General features: G+C 32.8%; 2 protein-coding genes across 8 annotated transcripts in view; both read left to right on the top strand.

Annotated features, from left to right (window-relative positions):
- SENP7 (SUMO specific peptidase 7) overlaps nt 1-4123 on the top strand; it is a 192239-nt gene extending 188116 nt beyond the window's left edge. For all 7 annotated transcript variants that reach the window (XM_007985973.3, XM_007985977.3, XM_007985976.3 and 4 more), the window contains one exon: nt 2219-4123. In XM_007985973.3, the coding sequence (XP_007984164.3) occupies nt 2219-2356 (138 nt within the window). In that variant the 3' untranslated portion in view covers nt 2357-4123. The remainder of the gene's footprint in view (nt 1-2218) is intronic.
- Nucleotides 4124-6493: 2370 nt separating this feature from the next.
- The window catches only part of IMPG2 (interphotoreceptor matrix proteoglycan 2), a 101623-nt gene continuing 94439 nt past the window's right edge, over nt 6494-13677 (top strand). Inside the window, exons 1-2 of the mRNA XM_038002433.2 lie at nt 6494-8097; nt 8552-8800. Coding sequence (XP_037858361.1) covers nt 8013-8097; nt 8552-8800 — 334 coding nt within the window. The 5' untranslated portion in view covers nt 6494-8012. The remainder of the gene's footprint in view (nt 8098-8551; nt 8801-13677) is intronic.

Here is a 13677-nt window from a genome sequence, read left to right as displayed (position 1 = left end):
AGGAGAAGAATGAGAGCTGAGCGAAGTGGGAAGCCCCTTATAAAACCATCAGATCTCGTGAGAACTTACTATCATGAGAATAGCATGGGGGAAACCGCCCCCATGATTCAGTTACCTCCTACCAAGTCCCCCCTACCACAGTGGGGATTATAGGAACTACAATTCAAGATGAGATTTGGGTGGGAGCACAGCCAAACTATATCACTGGGTGAGCAAAGAGGCAGGTCAATGTTACAGGTAATCAAGATTTTTTTTAAAGAGAAAGAAATAGAACCACAGTTGATCCAGATACTGTAATTAGCAGATAAGAACTTTAAAATGATTTGATTAATAGGTTAGAGAAGATAAAGCCAAAGATGAAACAAAATGGATGAAGACATGGAGTATACAAAAAAAAAAGAAAAAATCAAATAGATGTTCTAGAGCTGAAGATGTGTAATGACATATCTGAAATTAAGAACTTATTGGACGAGTTTAATAGAGGACTAGATACAGTAGAAGACAGGATTAGTGAAATTAAAGGACAATAAAGTATCCAGCGATAGCCCAGAGAGAAAAAAGAATGTAAAGAAGAGAACAGAGCTTAAGAGACAAATATGACACAGTATAATTTACTGTTTGAAAGGTATAATTTACATGTTACTGGAGTCCCAGCAAGATTGGAGAGAAAGAGAATAGGGCAGAGACAGTATTTTAAATAAAATTTTCTAAAATGGAAAGATCTGTTTATTCAAGAAGCTCAGAAAACTATAGCTGGAGAAGTACAATGACAAACATAGGTGTTATTTTCTAGTTCACAGAGACTTTGTAGGAACTGTAGCAGTATTAAAAATGAAATTTTAAATAGCAAGAAATCACTCTTTGCTTTTTGAACTGTCAGCTCATTACTTCATTATTTACGAAGATGGGTCTAGTAGCAGGATGTCTTTGACCAGAAGTCGGCTTGGAGGATGCTTAACGGTACTTAGAAAGCATGAGAGTTATAATATGCAGCTGCAACTTTTTGATGTCTTTAATATGAGAGAGGAAGGATAATATATAGTAAAATACAGTACACATTTTGGAAATCATTAAATATCTATTATGTTGGTTTTTTTCCTCCCTTTTTTATTCTACACTAGAACTTCATCATCGGGTGTCAGGTTCTGGCCCTCTCATAGCCTTTCCAAATAGATGTGATTTTGTGTTTCAAATATCCAGATTGCCTTATTACATAATGTATTCCGAGTTTGTTTGTTACATAATTCTACTTTATATAGCCCAGTCAATAGAATATACATCTAATACAGGATGAAGCACCATGTAAGATTCCTGGGAAAACCCTCAAAAATCTAAGCCTCGTGTTTTGTAAATTTGGTGCACTAATATAAGATAGCTTAGATTTAAAACATGGGCTTAAGGCAGATTGCTCAAAACCTATGGGACTTTATAAGTAAGCCCTAATAAAAATAATATTACTTCTAATAAAAATATTGGCACAGTAAATTTCCACTAGCATTTGCTCCTGGACTCACAGTCAGTCCATCCTTTCAGCCATGTACCCTGGGCTCTTAATTCCTTCTTCAAGATGTAAGTCCTTCTTACCTCTGATTTCTAATAATTTTATCAAGTTTATAAACATATGCTAAGGATAGCCCTTTTCAGAATTTTTTTTTTTTTAAACACGGGGAAAACGTCCTGTGGTTGCAATTTGCGATTTCCTGGTTAAGCTTAACATCATTGAAACAGTAGTGATTCTTGAAGCCATAAGTCAGCTATTTCTTACACTGAAAGAAGGCACTTTGCAGGATTTTCCATTTTTAATCTGAGATTTTTCATTAACTACTAAGGCTTTCTCTTTAATATTTCAAAATCTTAACATGTTGGGAAAAGTTGTGATAAAACCAACTTCATTCTGAATCATTCTTTATTTACCAATTCTGTTTGTGCTAATTCACTTAAACATACATTGTAGCAGAACAGAGTATTTAATTTTGATATTTAGAAGTTAGCAATTTGATAAAAATGTTGTAAAATTGATTGTGGAAGTAGTTACACTGTGAATATACTAAAAATGCTCAATTATATGCTATTGGTGAATTGTATTATGTGAATTATATCTTAATATAATTGTTATTTTTAAAAAGTTAGCAATTTGTCATTTCTTATAAAAATGAAGTTAAAACAAATCTGAAATTATGCTGCTAAAGTGATTGCACTCTTTTTTTCCTCTCATTAGGATCCTATTGTTAATTTTGAACTTCCAATTCATTTGGAGAAATGGTTTCCTCGTCATGTAATAAAGACCAAACGGGAAGATATTCGAGAGCTCATCTTGAAACTTCATTTACAGCAACAGAAGGGCAGCAGTAGCTAGTTAATCTGTACAAACATGACACAGATGTTCTCTAAGATTACTGGAAAGCCTCTTACCAGCATTTGTGTTAGCCAGCTCACAGAGAAGAAAATAACTTGGAGTAGTTTTATAATAAGTCATTGGAACATTATTTAAAATACATAGGATATATTATTAGAATTGTTGGGATCTTAAAAATGGAGTGGGAATGGGGGTGATAAAGATAAACTTATTAGATATAAATTAAAATTTTATAAATATTTCATATTTTTCTGAGTAAATATGCTTGGATTATGCAATAGCATATGTAATATGGGAATGTTTTGTAGATAATAAAACTTACGTGATCTGTACTTCCGTATGACTGGGTGTTGAGGGGAGTGGAAGCCTCCCTGGTGCCAGCCCCAGTGCTTGTCAAATTTGTTGGCAAGTCACATCATATTGTAATTCTATTCTTTGCAGCTCAAGCATGCAGTATGAATACTGTGTATTTTTAAAAAAAGAATTTAGTATCAAGGCTTCAGAAAATGCCATTTATGGCATCCCTTCTGTATGTAACAAAAAGACATTCTTAATGTTAGGAAGATTATAAAAATTTGCTCTTTTAAAGTGCAGCTTATTATTCTCAATTGCTAAATGCGATTACTCTGTTCTATTTTTTTTTTTTTTTTCATTTCTTTTGATGTCATATGTGAGCATCCTATAATTTAGTTCATTTGTTCAGGGTAAAATCTGAAACAAAAAATTTTACCTGTGCAAAATAGTTTTTAAAAAATTATCCATATAGCTCAACTTGAGGTACTGCTATATAAATATTCACTCTTACATTATCACGGAATTTATGTATAGTTTCTGTAATATAGAAGATAAAATTGGTGTCCTCATAACTTTAACAAAGAATACCCTCAGTCCTATTTATTAATGGTTAGAATTAAATATATAATTTTATAGCTCAATTTACCCAGTATTCATTTGCAAAGCCAGATTGCTCTTACTGCTTTTATATTTTTAAATTGTAGCTCTTAGAGACTTATGATCCTCATGGAACTTAATTTTTTATTAAATATTCAGGTAACAGTTCTGAATTCATGTGATAATGGTGGCATTGTGTATGATTAAGCACCTCAGAACTTTCTAATGTTATCAGGAGTATTTTGAGGGAGATATGATTATATTGTATTTTCTCAGATAAGAAAAATGTTTTTTAACAATATTATTTTAATCTGTTTTAAGCATCTCTTAGATTTACATTATAACTATGTAAAGCAGTGAAGCAAAGGCAATTTAAGATAAAGCTAGAAAGTCTGAACATTTTATTTCAAAATCATATGAATTGAGGTTGTCAGTTAAGCCTCAGTATTCTTAGCTTTTGATTTTGTCACTATCTTTATATTATTAAAGATATTTGTCTTTTGGATATTTCATATAAAGATGGCTATAATTACGTATTTCATTCCCAGTTTGTGTGTGTTGGGGGGTACTTTTAAAGGTGACTATTGTTTTGTACATCTAATTTTGGGAAAGCAAGTCTATAAGTCATCTTGTGATTTTTTAACGTTTTTGTTTGTATGTTTTTCAAAGATACCACTGTCCTTTATCATGTTTTGAAGATTGTTTAAAATTCATTTTCCTAAATTAATGTGCAAATAATGTTTTGAGGATATCAATGTTTTATATTAAACGTATTTCCAATTCATTAAATTGAGGTGTAATTTTTTTACTTAAGAAACATGAGTTACTCTTAGAAATAAATTTCCAGTTGTATGCTGCTCTGTGTATATCGTGAAATTGATGCTTATATTAATTTTTCTTCATAGTTTAATAAGCATATAGTTTATTTGAGTGTCATTTCAGTTCAGGGAAATTATTTTAGCATCTAATACTAGCAGGCATTTTGCTAGGCACAAAAAGTGAATGATATCTTTTGTTCCTGAGTCATTTATGGACATGTGAACATTTTAAATATTTTCTGGTGAGAACAACCATAGAGTTGCTTTGGGAATGCAGGAGGGAGCTCAGCCTAGAGGGGGGTGTGTGTGTGTGTGTGTGTGTGTATGTGTGTGTGTGAGGCGGTAGAGAGGCAGAGAGAGGGCTGTTAGTGAACAAAGCAAGCCTTCCTAGAGAAGATAATATTATTTTAAATTCACAGCTCCTAGGATGTTACAAAAAGAAAAAAATAGAAAAAATTAGCCAGGCGTGGTGGCGGGCGCCTGTAGTCTCAGCTACTAGGGAGGCTGAGGCAGGAGAATGGCGTGAACCTGGGAGGCGGAGCTTGTGGTAAGCAATATCGTGCCACTGCACCCCAAAAGAATGAGGAGATCCCTGGGCGACAGAGCGAGACTCCGTCTCAAAAAAAAAAAAAGAAAAAAAAAAAAGTTATTTAAATCATATCCAATCACCTAATTAGGACTTTAAAAAAGTTTAATACCTTTTGAAATCAACTTATTTTATGCCAAGAGGAAAAATAGGTTTAGACTTGGCATATAGAACCCATCCTTAATCTTGTTCCAGCCTATATCCTATTCTCATCTTTCCATTGTCCTCTACTTTTGCAGTTGTATAAAATTATTCGTTCATGCATTTAGGTACTTCCCTCTGCGGTCTCTTGTAACTAAGCTTGTCCCTGTGGAAATTTGGAAACTTAGCCCATGCGTTGTTAAGAGGCACAGTTCTGTGTGTATGAGGCTTCTGTCTGCTTCTGTGGCCTGCTCCCACCCAGATAGTCTCTTCTGTTACAACTTAGTGCATCGTTCTTGGGGGCTGGAAAAATCAGAGTCAGGGCTTCTATAAAGACTCCAGATGAAGATGTACTTTACTTGAAATTGTTATTATAACACTGTTTCCTGTGCCGTGTTTCTCTACAAAGTAAGCGTGGAGCCACGTTTTGGACTGTTGTCCCATGAGTGTGAATGTCACTTTGAACCCAAGACTACAGATGCTTGTGTGGAGTGGGGGTTGTGACATTGTACCTCCATACCTTTTCACCACTTCTTGTGAACTTTATTTTTTCAAAATTGAACTTAAATGTTACCACCCCTACACCTACTCAAACAATAATTCATTCCCCCTCCTGCTCCCCTGTAGCAATACGTATATACTTCTCTAATACTGTTTTATATTATTTGTATACACGTTTTTCTCCTTAGACTGTAAGCTCCTCAGAGACTGGAAGCATTTTTCCATTTCTGGCATTAAGTATCTTAGTAGCATATAGTAAACACAGAAAATTTTGTTGAGTCAATAATGATCCTTGACTGATTTGTAATTAAGTTTAGATGAAGGAATCTGTATTTGTTGTCTCTAAAGCACAGAGTTTTATGTTTAGTTTCTCATATGCTTAAGATTTCTTGAAGCATAAAAGGTTCAAGGACCATCCTATGAGATTTTGAAATATTTCCTAAAAAGAATGTCCTTAAATAAAAGCTCAACGAATATATTTTTTGAGTAATTAAACATTAGAGAGATAATCTGTTTCATCTGTAGGAAAAAAATCCAAAATTCTTGCTAAAACTTTGAAGGTATTCCATAATCAATCTCAACTTTTCAGCCTTCATTCCCAATCTATTTGCTGTATGCTCTTATCCTGCTCTAGCAAATATCTTCCTATTTTCTTTATAAAACAGTGTACTTTTCCACCTTATTGATCACTACCAGGGATTTCTTTCCTAACTCTTAGTTCTTCCCACTAACAATCCTTCTGCCCACTGAAATACTGAAATGCCAAGTAGGCCATTCAAGGCGCAGCTGAAATACCCACCCCCTGCTTCCCCCCCACCCCCTTTCTTTTTCTAATTAGAGTTACCCTTGCTTTTGGATTCCTATGACACAAACTTATAGCAGGCATCACCTGCTTTGTATCATAGATACAGTTACTCTAAGAATGATGCAGTTCAAAGTTACAAATAAATGTCAAGTTAAATTGAATTTGTAAAATGGTTATATTTAGAAACAAATGAACCCATCTAACTTCTTATACTTCTTTTTTTGAAGTACAATTATACCAACTATATTTTATAGAACATAATACATGTTTTAGAAGTTTTTATGTAAATTATTTGAAATATAAGTTAATGGAAAATTCATTTTGGAGCTTGAACAAAATAGAATTTCAAAGCTTGAAACATCTTTGGACTTTGTGAACACTTGTAATACAAAACAATTACTGTTTACAAAGTTTACTAGTAATACAAATACATACGTTTACAGAGAACTTTCATATCTCTTAATTCTTGACAATGACCCTGTGATACAGGTAGAGATTATCACGTGTAATTTCTTTGGTGAGTAAACCAGCTTGAAGAGCTTAGGTTATTTACCAAAATCAAATAGTAAGTGATAAAACCAGGATTTGAGCCCAGGTTTACTCAGTCTAAATACAGGAATCTTTCTAGATTACTATGATTCTCAGTTTTTTAAACTTTTTGGTCAAGGCCATCAAAAAGAATAATTTCCAACTAATATTTGTTACCTAAGAGTTGTCCCTTGTTCTGAATTGTCAGTATGAAGCTTTTCTTAAGATTAAACTTTGACTTAGCTAATACAATTTTTGGCTTTTTTTCTCCTACCATACAATAAATTTGGCAAGTAAGTTTCTTATAAACTTACCAGTATTTTGCAAATGCAACTATGCACATGTATTTAATGGTCATTTAGGTTTGTTAGCTTTTATAAAGGCTGAAAATGTGGTTTATTTGAGGCTGTATTGAAAAAATATAGTTGAGCTTTTCCTAAAGCATAAAATAACATTGAGGGTGATTTAGCTAACACAATTAGTCAAGGATTCTCAAGAGAAATGTGGTTTAGATCTTTACAATACGCTTTTTTTTTTTAAGAGGATTTTCCCAGAGATAACATGAAATAAAATATAATCTCATTGCTATTTGATAGTAAATCCTAGCTTCCACAGATATTCTGATGAATTGCTTTCTACTAGGTTTATTTGATTTAAAAAACTGTTCTAATATAGAGAATTTCATCTGCAGAGAAAATCTTTTCTTGGTTAAGAGTTCCTCATATAGATAAACACACTGGGTCTCACATTTAATGACAAATTAAACAACAAAGTTATCGCACAGCTATCATTTATATTAAGTGCTTAGTATGTTCTGGGCACTATTCTAAGAAATGTGAAGATCAAATTAGTTAATTAGTTAATTTAATCCTCACATTAGCTCTACCATGAGTTTACTATTTCTATTCCATTTTATAGGAAAGGAAGGAGACAGAGTAAGTGATTTTTCTAAGGAAGGAAATTTGCAAGAGAGTAGTTTCATTACAAAAACTAAATTTGTATGTAGCTCTGTATTGAAGTAGGTAGGTATAGTCAGTCTATACCATTATTCTTAGTGGACTGCTTGTTAAAGGCAAGGAGAGTGTTAGTAAAGAGCTTAGCTAGATTAGAAAAAAGAAATTGTCTCTCTCCATCTGTTCTAATTAGCTTATCTCACCAGCTTTTATAGCATGCTGGTTATTTCAGAAAAGAAGTGACAGCTACTTCGAAAGGGCAACCATTTTTCTTTACGCTAATTTATAATGGTTTTGAAGTGGTTGTTCATTCGCAAACATAGACTTTTAAATGTTAAGTCTTTCCTATAACTCTTTGTTATTGGAAGTTTCGAGGATTTGGACACTCAGTTAAGGATTTTGTCCTCTCCTCATTCCTTTGGTTTTGGCCCAAATGATTATGTTTCCTCTTTTTGGGAAGATTTCTCTGGGTATTTTGATATTTGTCCTGATAGGAGGAGACTTTTCATCGTTAACAGGTATTTAAAAATCTGCATTTGTTTTTATCTTTCCATGTTTATAGTATATGCTCTTCAAAAATAACATTATTTGATATGATTGCTGCAAGAAATTGAATCAAATACTACTTTATTAATCCTTGATATTGCTTCATTTAAACTGTTTTAAAATATCTCCAATAATTTTGGTTTTCCCTCCTCATTAGTAATTTCTGGTTTAGACCTTTTTTTATTTTGTTGAAATTGGATGTGTATTTACTTGATTTTGATAACAATCTTGAATGAAAGGAGTGGGAGTTAAATGGAAAAAGATTGAATGCTTCACTCCTCTTTTCCTTAGATATGCCTGCCTGCCTATGATTTGGGCATTGGCTTCTATATCTTAATGTAGCACAAGCGTCAGTTTTTCTTTAGTTGTTACCTTTTGTACTGTATCTTCATTATCAGAAGACTTGACTATACTTTCATTCTGTAGCACAAACCTACTTATCTTTAGAGGAGATCCAAGAACCCAAGAGTGCAGTTTCTTTTCTCCTGCCTGAAGAATCAACAGACCTTTCTCTAGCTACCAAAAAGAAACAGCCTCTGGACCTCAGAGAAACTGAAAGACAGTGGTTACTCAGAAGGCGGAGATCTATTCTGTTTCCTAATGGAGTAAAAATCTGCCCAGATGAAAGTGTTACAGAGGCTGTGGCAAATCATGTGAAGTATTTTAAAGTACGAGGTAAGCAAACATCCAAATCCTTCAGCTCCATAATGAAATTCAAACATAGTTTAATCATTTGTTAGGTAACATTGTAAATTAAAGTTTATGATAATTTAGACAGGACTAAGCCAAAACTACCTTTCTACTGCTAAGAATATAGTGCTAATGTAACTTCAGAGAACAGTTTACATTAAGAGAGGAGGTATTTTTTTTTTCCAGTGCCCTCCAACAAAGGCAATAGTATCATTTAATAGTGACATGCACTTAACCAAAGGAAGAACATTCATGATTTGAGTTTGTAGCTTTTGGTGCATTATGTAAGAAACTTTTTTCACATGAGGGCAGTCACAATAAGATGTCTTTCATTAATTTCAATAACATATTCAGAAAGGAAATGTCTTAAATCTTTTTAAGCACTTCAAAAATACCAGTTTATGTTTTGGACTACATTAATTTTAATTTTTACTTCTTCATTACAGTAAATGCCTAAGTATACCCACAAAATAGCTCTACCAAAGTATACTCACATGCCTGTGTATTTATTAATAGTTATTATATACACAAATATAATCAGTTTCTATATTTTATAGTTTAGATATTCTACAGATTCACGCAGGTTGCTCTCTAGTTGGTACACATAAAACTTTTTACATCTAAAGTGATGGCATTTCTGAAACTCACATTTTATTTTGTCTTTAATTAAACGGTATTCTTGATCTCATACTTTTTATGTAAGTCAATTCTGTTTCTCATATATTTACTAACATTGTTTAATTGACCTTAGTATATCCCTTAGACATTTGAAGGATTCCCAAACTTTGCTTTTTACTGCTCAAGAACCAATAAAAAGCCATAATATGGATGTGATGTTAGTAAACAAGGTGGAGATAGATGATGAAGTGATTGTAAAATTAGGCTTTTAAATTCATGCATTTGTTCATTAATTCATTCAACAAATGTTCATGGAGCCTGAATTCTCCAGGCACTGGATTATATGAACCTTCTGTCTGAGCTGCTACTTTATCTTCTTTATTTTCCTCTTCCTGTCCTTCCCTTCTTCCCTTCTCATCAAAGTTTTAAAAACACAATAAAAATTTAATATAATACCAGCTATTACACATATTTATATATTTGATATTTTTGTTTGTTAAAGTAGTACAATGTATTATATTGGCAGCTCTTTTTTATGAGTGTATTTCTATTTCTTGATTGTATTTGGGAGCTATCAAACATTACTGTGCAATAAGCTTTCCTTTTGCTTTTTAAATGGAGATCCATAGACCTGGCATTTTGAATATAGGCCATATGCCAGAAATGGAAAATTCCAAAGACAGTGGGAAGAGAATAAAGGAACTGAAGGTGAATGAGAATGACAGTTAATTTATCAATATTTGATTTCTACCACCTGGATTTTTACTTTATACTATTATTATTTATTGTTACCATTTTTTGGAACAGACTCTCATTCTGTCACCCAGGCTGGAGTGCAGTGGCATGATCTCGGCTCACTACATCCTCCACTTCCTGGGTTCAAGTGATTCTCCTGCCTCAGCCTCCCGAGTAGCTGGGATTATAGGCACATGCCACCGCACCTAGGTTTTATTTATTTATTTTTTTTGTATTTTTAGTAGACATGGGGTCTCACTGTACTTTATATTATTTTTAAATAAAAATATCTTGGTATTTTGGGAACTGATTAAATAGTGAAGAGGAAATAACCAATCATGTAAGGGATTTGGTCATAACTTTTGATTGACTTGCTCTTGTTTTTATAAATTCAAGAGATACTGTTGAAAAAGGAGCTGACAAAAATAAAGATAAAGCATTCCTAGAATAATTGATTTTAAAATACAGATGCTATGAATAGGATCCTTGAAAAGGGATCTCATACAGCTAAGATGGTTGGCACACGACATCAAGATTATAGCTGAGAGAGCTGTTACTGGTCATGGTAAAGAATAAATATTTCATTTGTTATGTTTTTAAAATTTGAGATAAATGAGTATTTCAACATAGGTCTCGCTTGATTTTGAAGAGATAATTGTATTATGCCCTTAACACCAAATGCTTGCAATTTAGAGGGAGGGAGTTATTCAACGTCCAACTAAGGATCTTAGCTCTTTCTACCAAGCCAATTCAGTCTAATGATTTGCTCAATTTTTCCTTCATACAGAATTTGGCATCAATTGCTAGTTTTTGTAACAAATTTGAAAAGTGTTTCTAAGGAGGACACAATTGTATTTAACCTATGTTTTGTAAAATTAAACAGCATACTAGGATGCCCCTCTCTTTCTTTAAAAAAAATTTGTTGTTGGACTTTTTAAAATATAGCTTTATTGAGGTATATTTTAATGGAATAAAGCCTGCATATATTTAAAGTATATTATTTCATTAGTTTTGACAAATTTACCCTTGAAACCATCTTATAGTTAAGATAATAAACCTATCAATCACTCTTAAACGTTTCTTTATGACCATTTATAATGCCCACCTCCTTCACTACCTCTCCTTACCCCAATACTGAGGCAACCATGAATTTGCTTTCTATCACTATGTATTAGTTTGCATTTTCTATACATATATATATATACACACACACACACACACTTTTTGGTATGTACTCTTTTTTTGGTCTGGTTTCTTTTACTCAGTGTAATTATTTTGAAATTTATGCATGTTTTTTGTGTATCAATAGTTTGTTAGTTTTTATTGTTGGGTAGCATTCTATATTACGGATATACCACAATATGGGATATTTGGGTTGTTTTTCGTTATTACTGATTACAAGGAAAGAAATTATGATCATTTGGGTACAAGTTTTTCCGTGAACATATTTTCATTTCTATTGAGTAATAATAGTGGAACGTCTGGGTCACATGATAGGTATATGTTTAACTTTCCAGTAAATTGCCACGTTTTCCAATATGACTGTGTCACCAACAGTGTAGCAGGATCCCATTTTCCTCACATCCTCACAACACTTGGTATAGTTGGTCTTTTTAACTTTAGCCATTGGAGTGGATGTATATCTTATTGTGGTTTTAATTTGCATTTTCTTAACTGCTTATGACTAACAGTTTTGAGCACATTTTTAACATAATTATTTGTCATTTATATATTTTTTTTTGTGAGGAGTCTATTTGAATATTTTGCCCATTAAAAAATGGGTTGCTTGTCTATTATTGAGCTGTAATAGTTCTTAATGTGTTCTAAATGTAAGTTCTTTGTCAAACATATATTTTGCGTACATTTTTCTCGCCATCTGTAGCTTGCCTTTTCTATTTTCTTAACGATGTCTTTTAAGGAGCAGAAGTTTTAACACTTGATAAAGTCAAATTTATCAGGCTTTTTGGGGGAGCATCCTTTTAGTTTTTGATCTTAGTTTACATAACCCAAGATCACAAAGTGTTTTCTTTCTCAGTCTTTTCCTGTAGAATTTTTACAGTTTTTAGGTTCTAGATGTAGATCTGTGATCTGCTTTAATTTTTGATTGTGGCATACGGATCAAAGTTAATATTTTGTATATGCAGAGCTACTTGTTCCAATACCATTTGTTAAAAAAGATTATCCTTTCATGCTTTTGTACCTTTGTTGAAAATCATTGTTCATATATGGTGGATCCATTTCTGCACTCTTCATTCTGTTCCACTTACTTGTCTATTTTTATGCCAATACCATAGTGTCTTATTTACTGTAAGCTTTATTATAGGTCTTGAATCAGAGAGTGTAAGTCCTCCAACCTCTGTTCTTTTTTCAAATTTGTTTGGTTATGCAGTCTTTTATATTCCATATAAATATTAGAATCAGCTTACCAATTTTTACAAAAGGGCTGCTGACATTTTGTTTGGGATTGTGTTTCATTCTATAGATCAATTTGGGGAGAATTGCCATCTTAACAATACAGATTGACTATTTCTCATCCAAAATGCTTGGGACCAGAAGTGTTGTGGGTTTCATATTTTCTTGGATTTGTGAATATTTGCATAGACATGAGATATCTTGAGAATAAGACTGAAATCTATACACAGAATTCATTCATGTTTCATATACACCTTATACACTTATCTGAAGTAATTTTATACAATATTTTTGATAATTTTGTACACAAAATAAGTTTTTGTACATTTAACCATCAGAAAGCAAAGGTGTCACTATTTCAGGCACTCATGTGGACAATCTGTAGCTGTTTGGCATCATCATCATTCCTGACTCTGAATTTACATGCTACAAACAAGCAATCATTTTCTTATACTTATTTACATATTAGCACTTCACAGTGAAAAGTATGCTATACTGTTAATACAGTGAAGAAGAATGTGTTCAGGGTAACTAAGCAGAACAGTGGCATCACCAGAATACCTGCTTCAGTTGTTAAACAACAGTAACAACAAACAATGGAAGGCTTCTAGTTTCTCTCTACAATTCTGTGTTTTGAATGAAGGTTCTTGTACAACATACTTTATTTGTTACTGTTGTTCATGTGTCTGGGCTGCATGGGTGCCATTTTATGACCCTTTGTGGGTGTACTTGGTGGAGTAACCTGGACGTGGTCAGAAAAGATATCACACAGCTGAAGGGAACTGGGAGAGTCTTTTCTTTCCCTTGGGTACTCTGAATAAACTGTCTAGTGTACCTGCATTTTGACTATCACCCATCAAAAGAGGTCAGGTGTGGAATTCGCTACTTGTGGTATCATGCTGGCAGTCAAAAAATTTCATATCTTGGAGTATTTTGGATTTTTGGATTAGGGATGTTCAACCTATATTGAGTCTTCTGATCTATGAACATGATATATCCCTCCATTTATTTAGGTCATCTTCAGTTTCTTTCAGGAATGTTTTGTGATTTTTATTCATTCATTTATTTGTTAATTTACACATGAAACCTTATTTATA

This window comes from Chlorocebus sabaeus, chromosome 22 (assembly GCF_047675955.1).
Source record: "Chlorocebus sabaeus isolate Y175 chromosome 22, mChlSab1.0.hap1, whole genome shotgun sequence".
Classification (NCBI taxonomy): domain Eukaryota; kingdom Metazoa; phylum Chordata; class Mammalia; order Primates; family Cercopithecidae; genus Chlorocebus; species Chlorocebus sabaeus.
The sequence above is the reverse complement of the archived record's forward strand: the minus strand, read 5'-3'. Positions and strand labels throughout refer to the sequence as shown.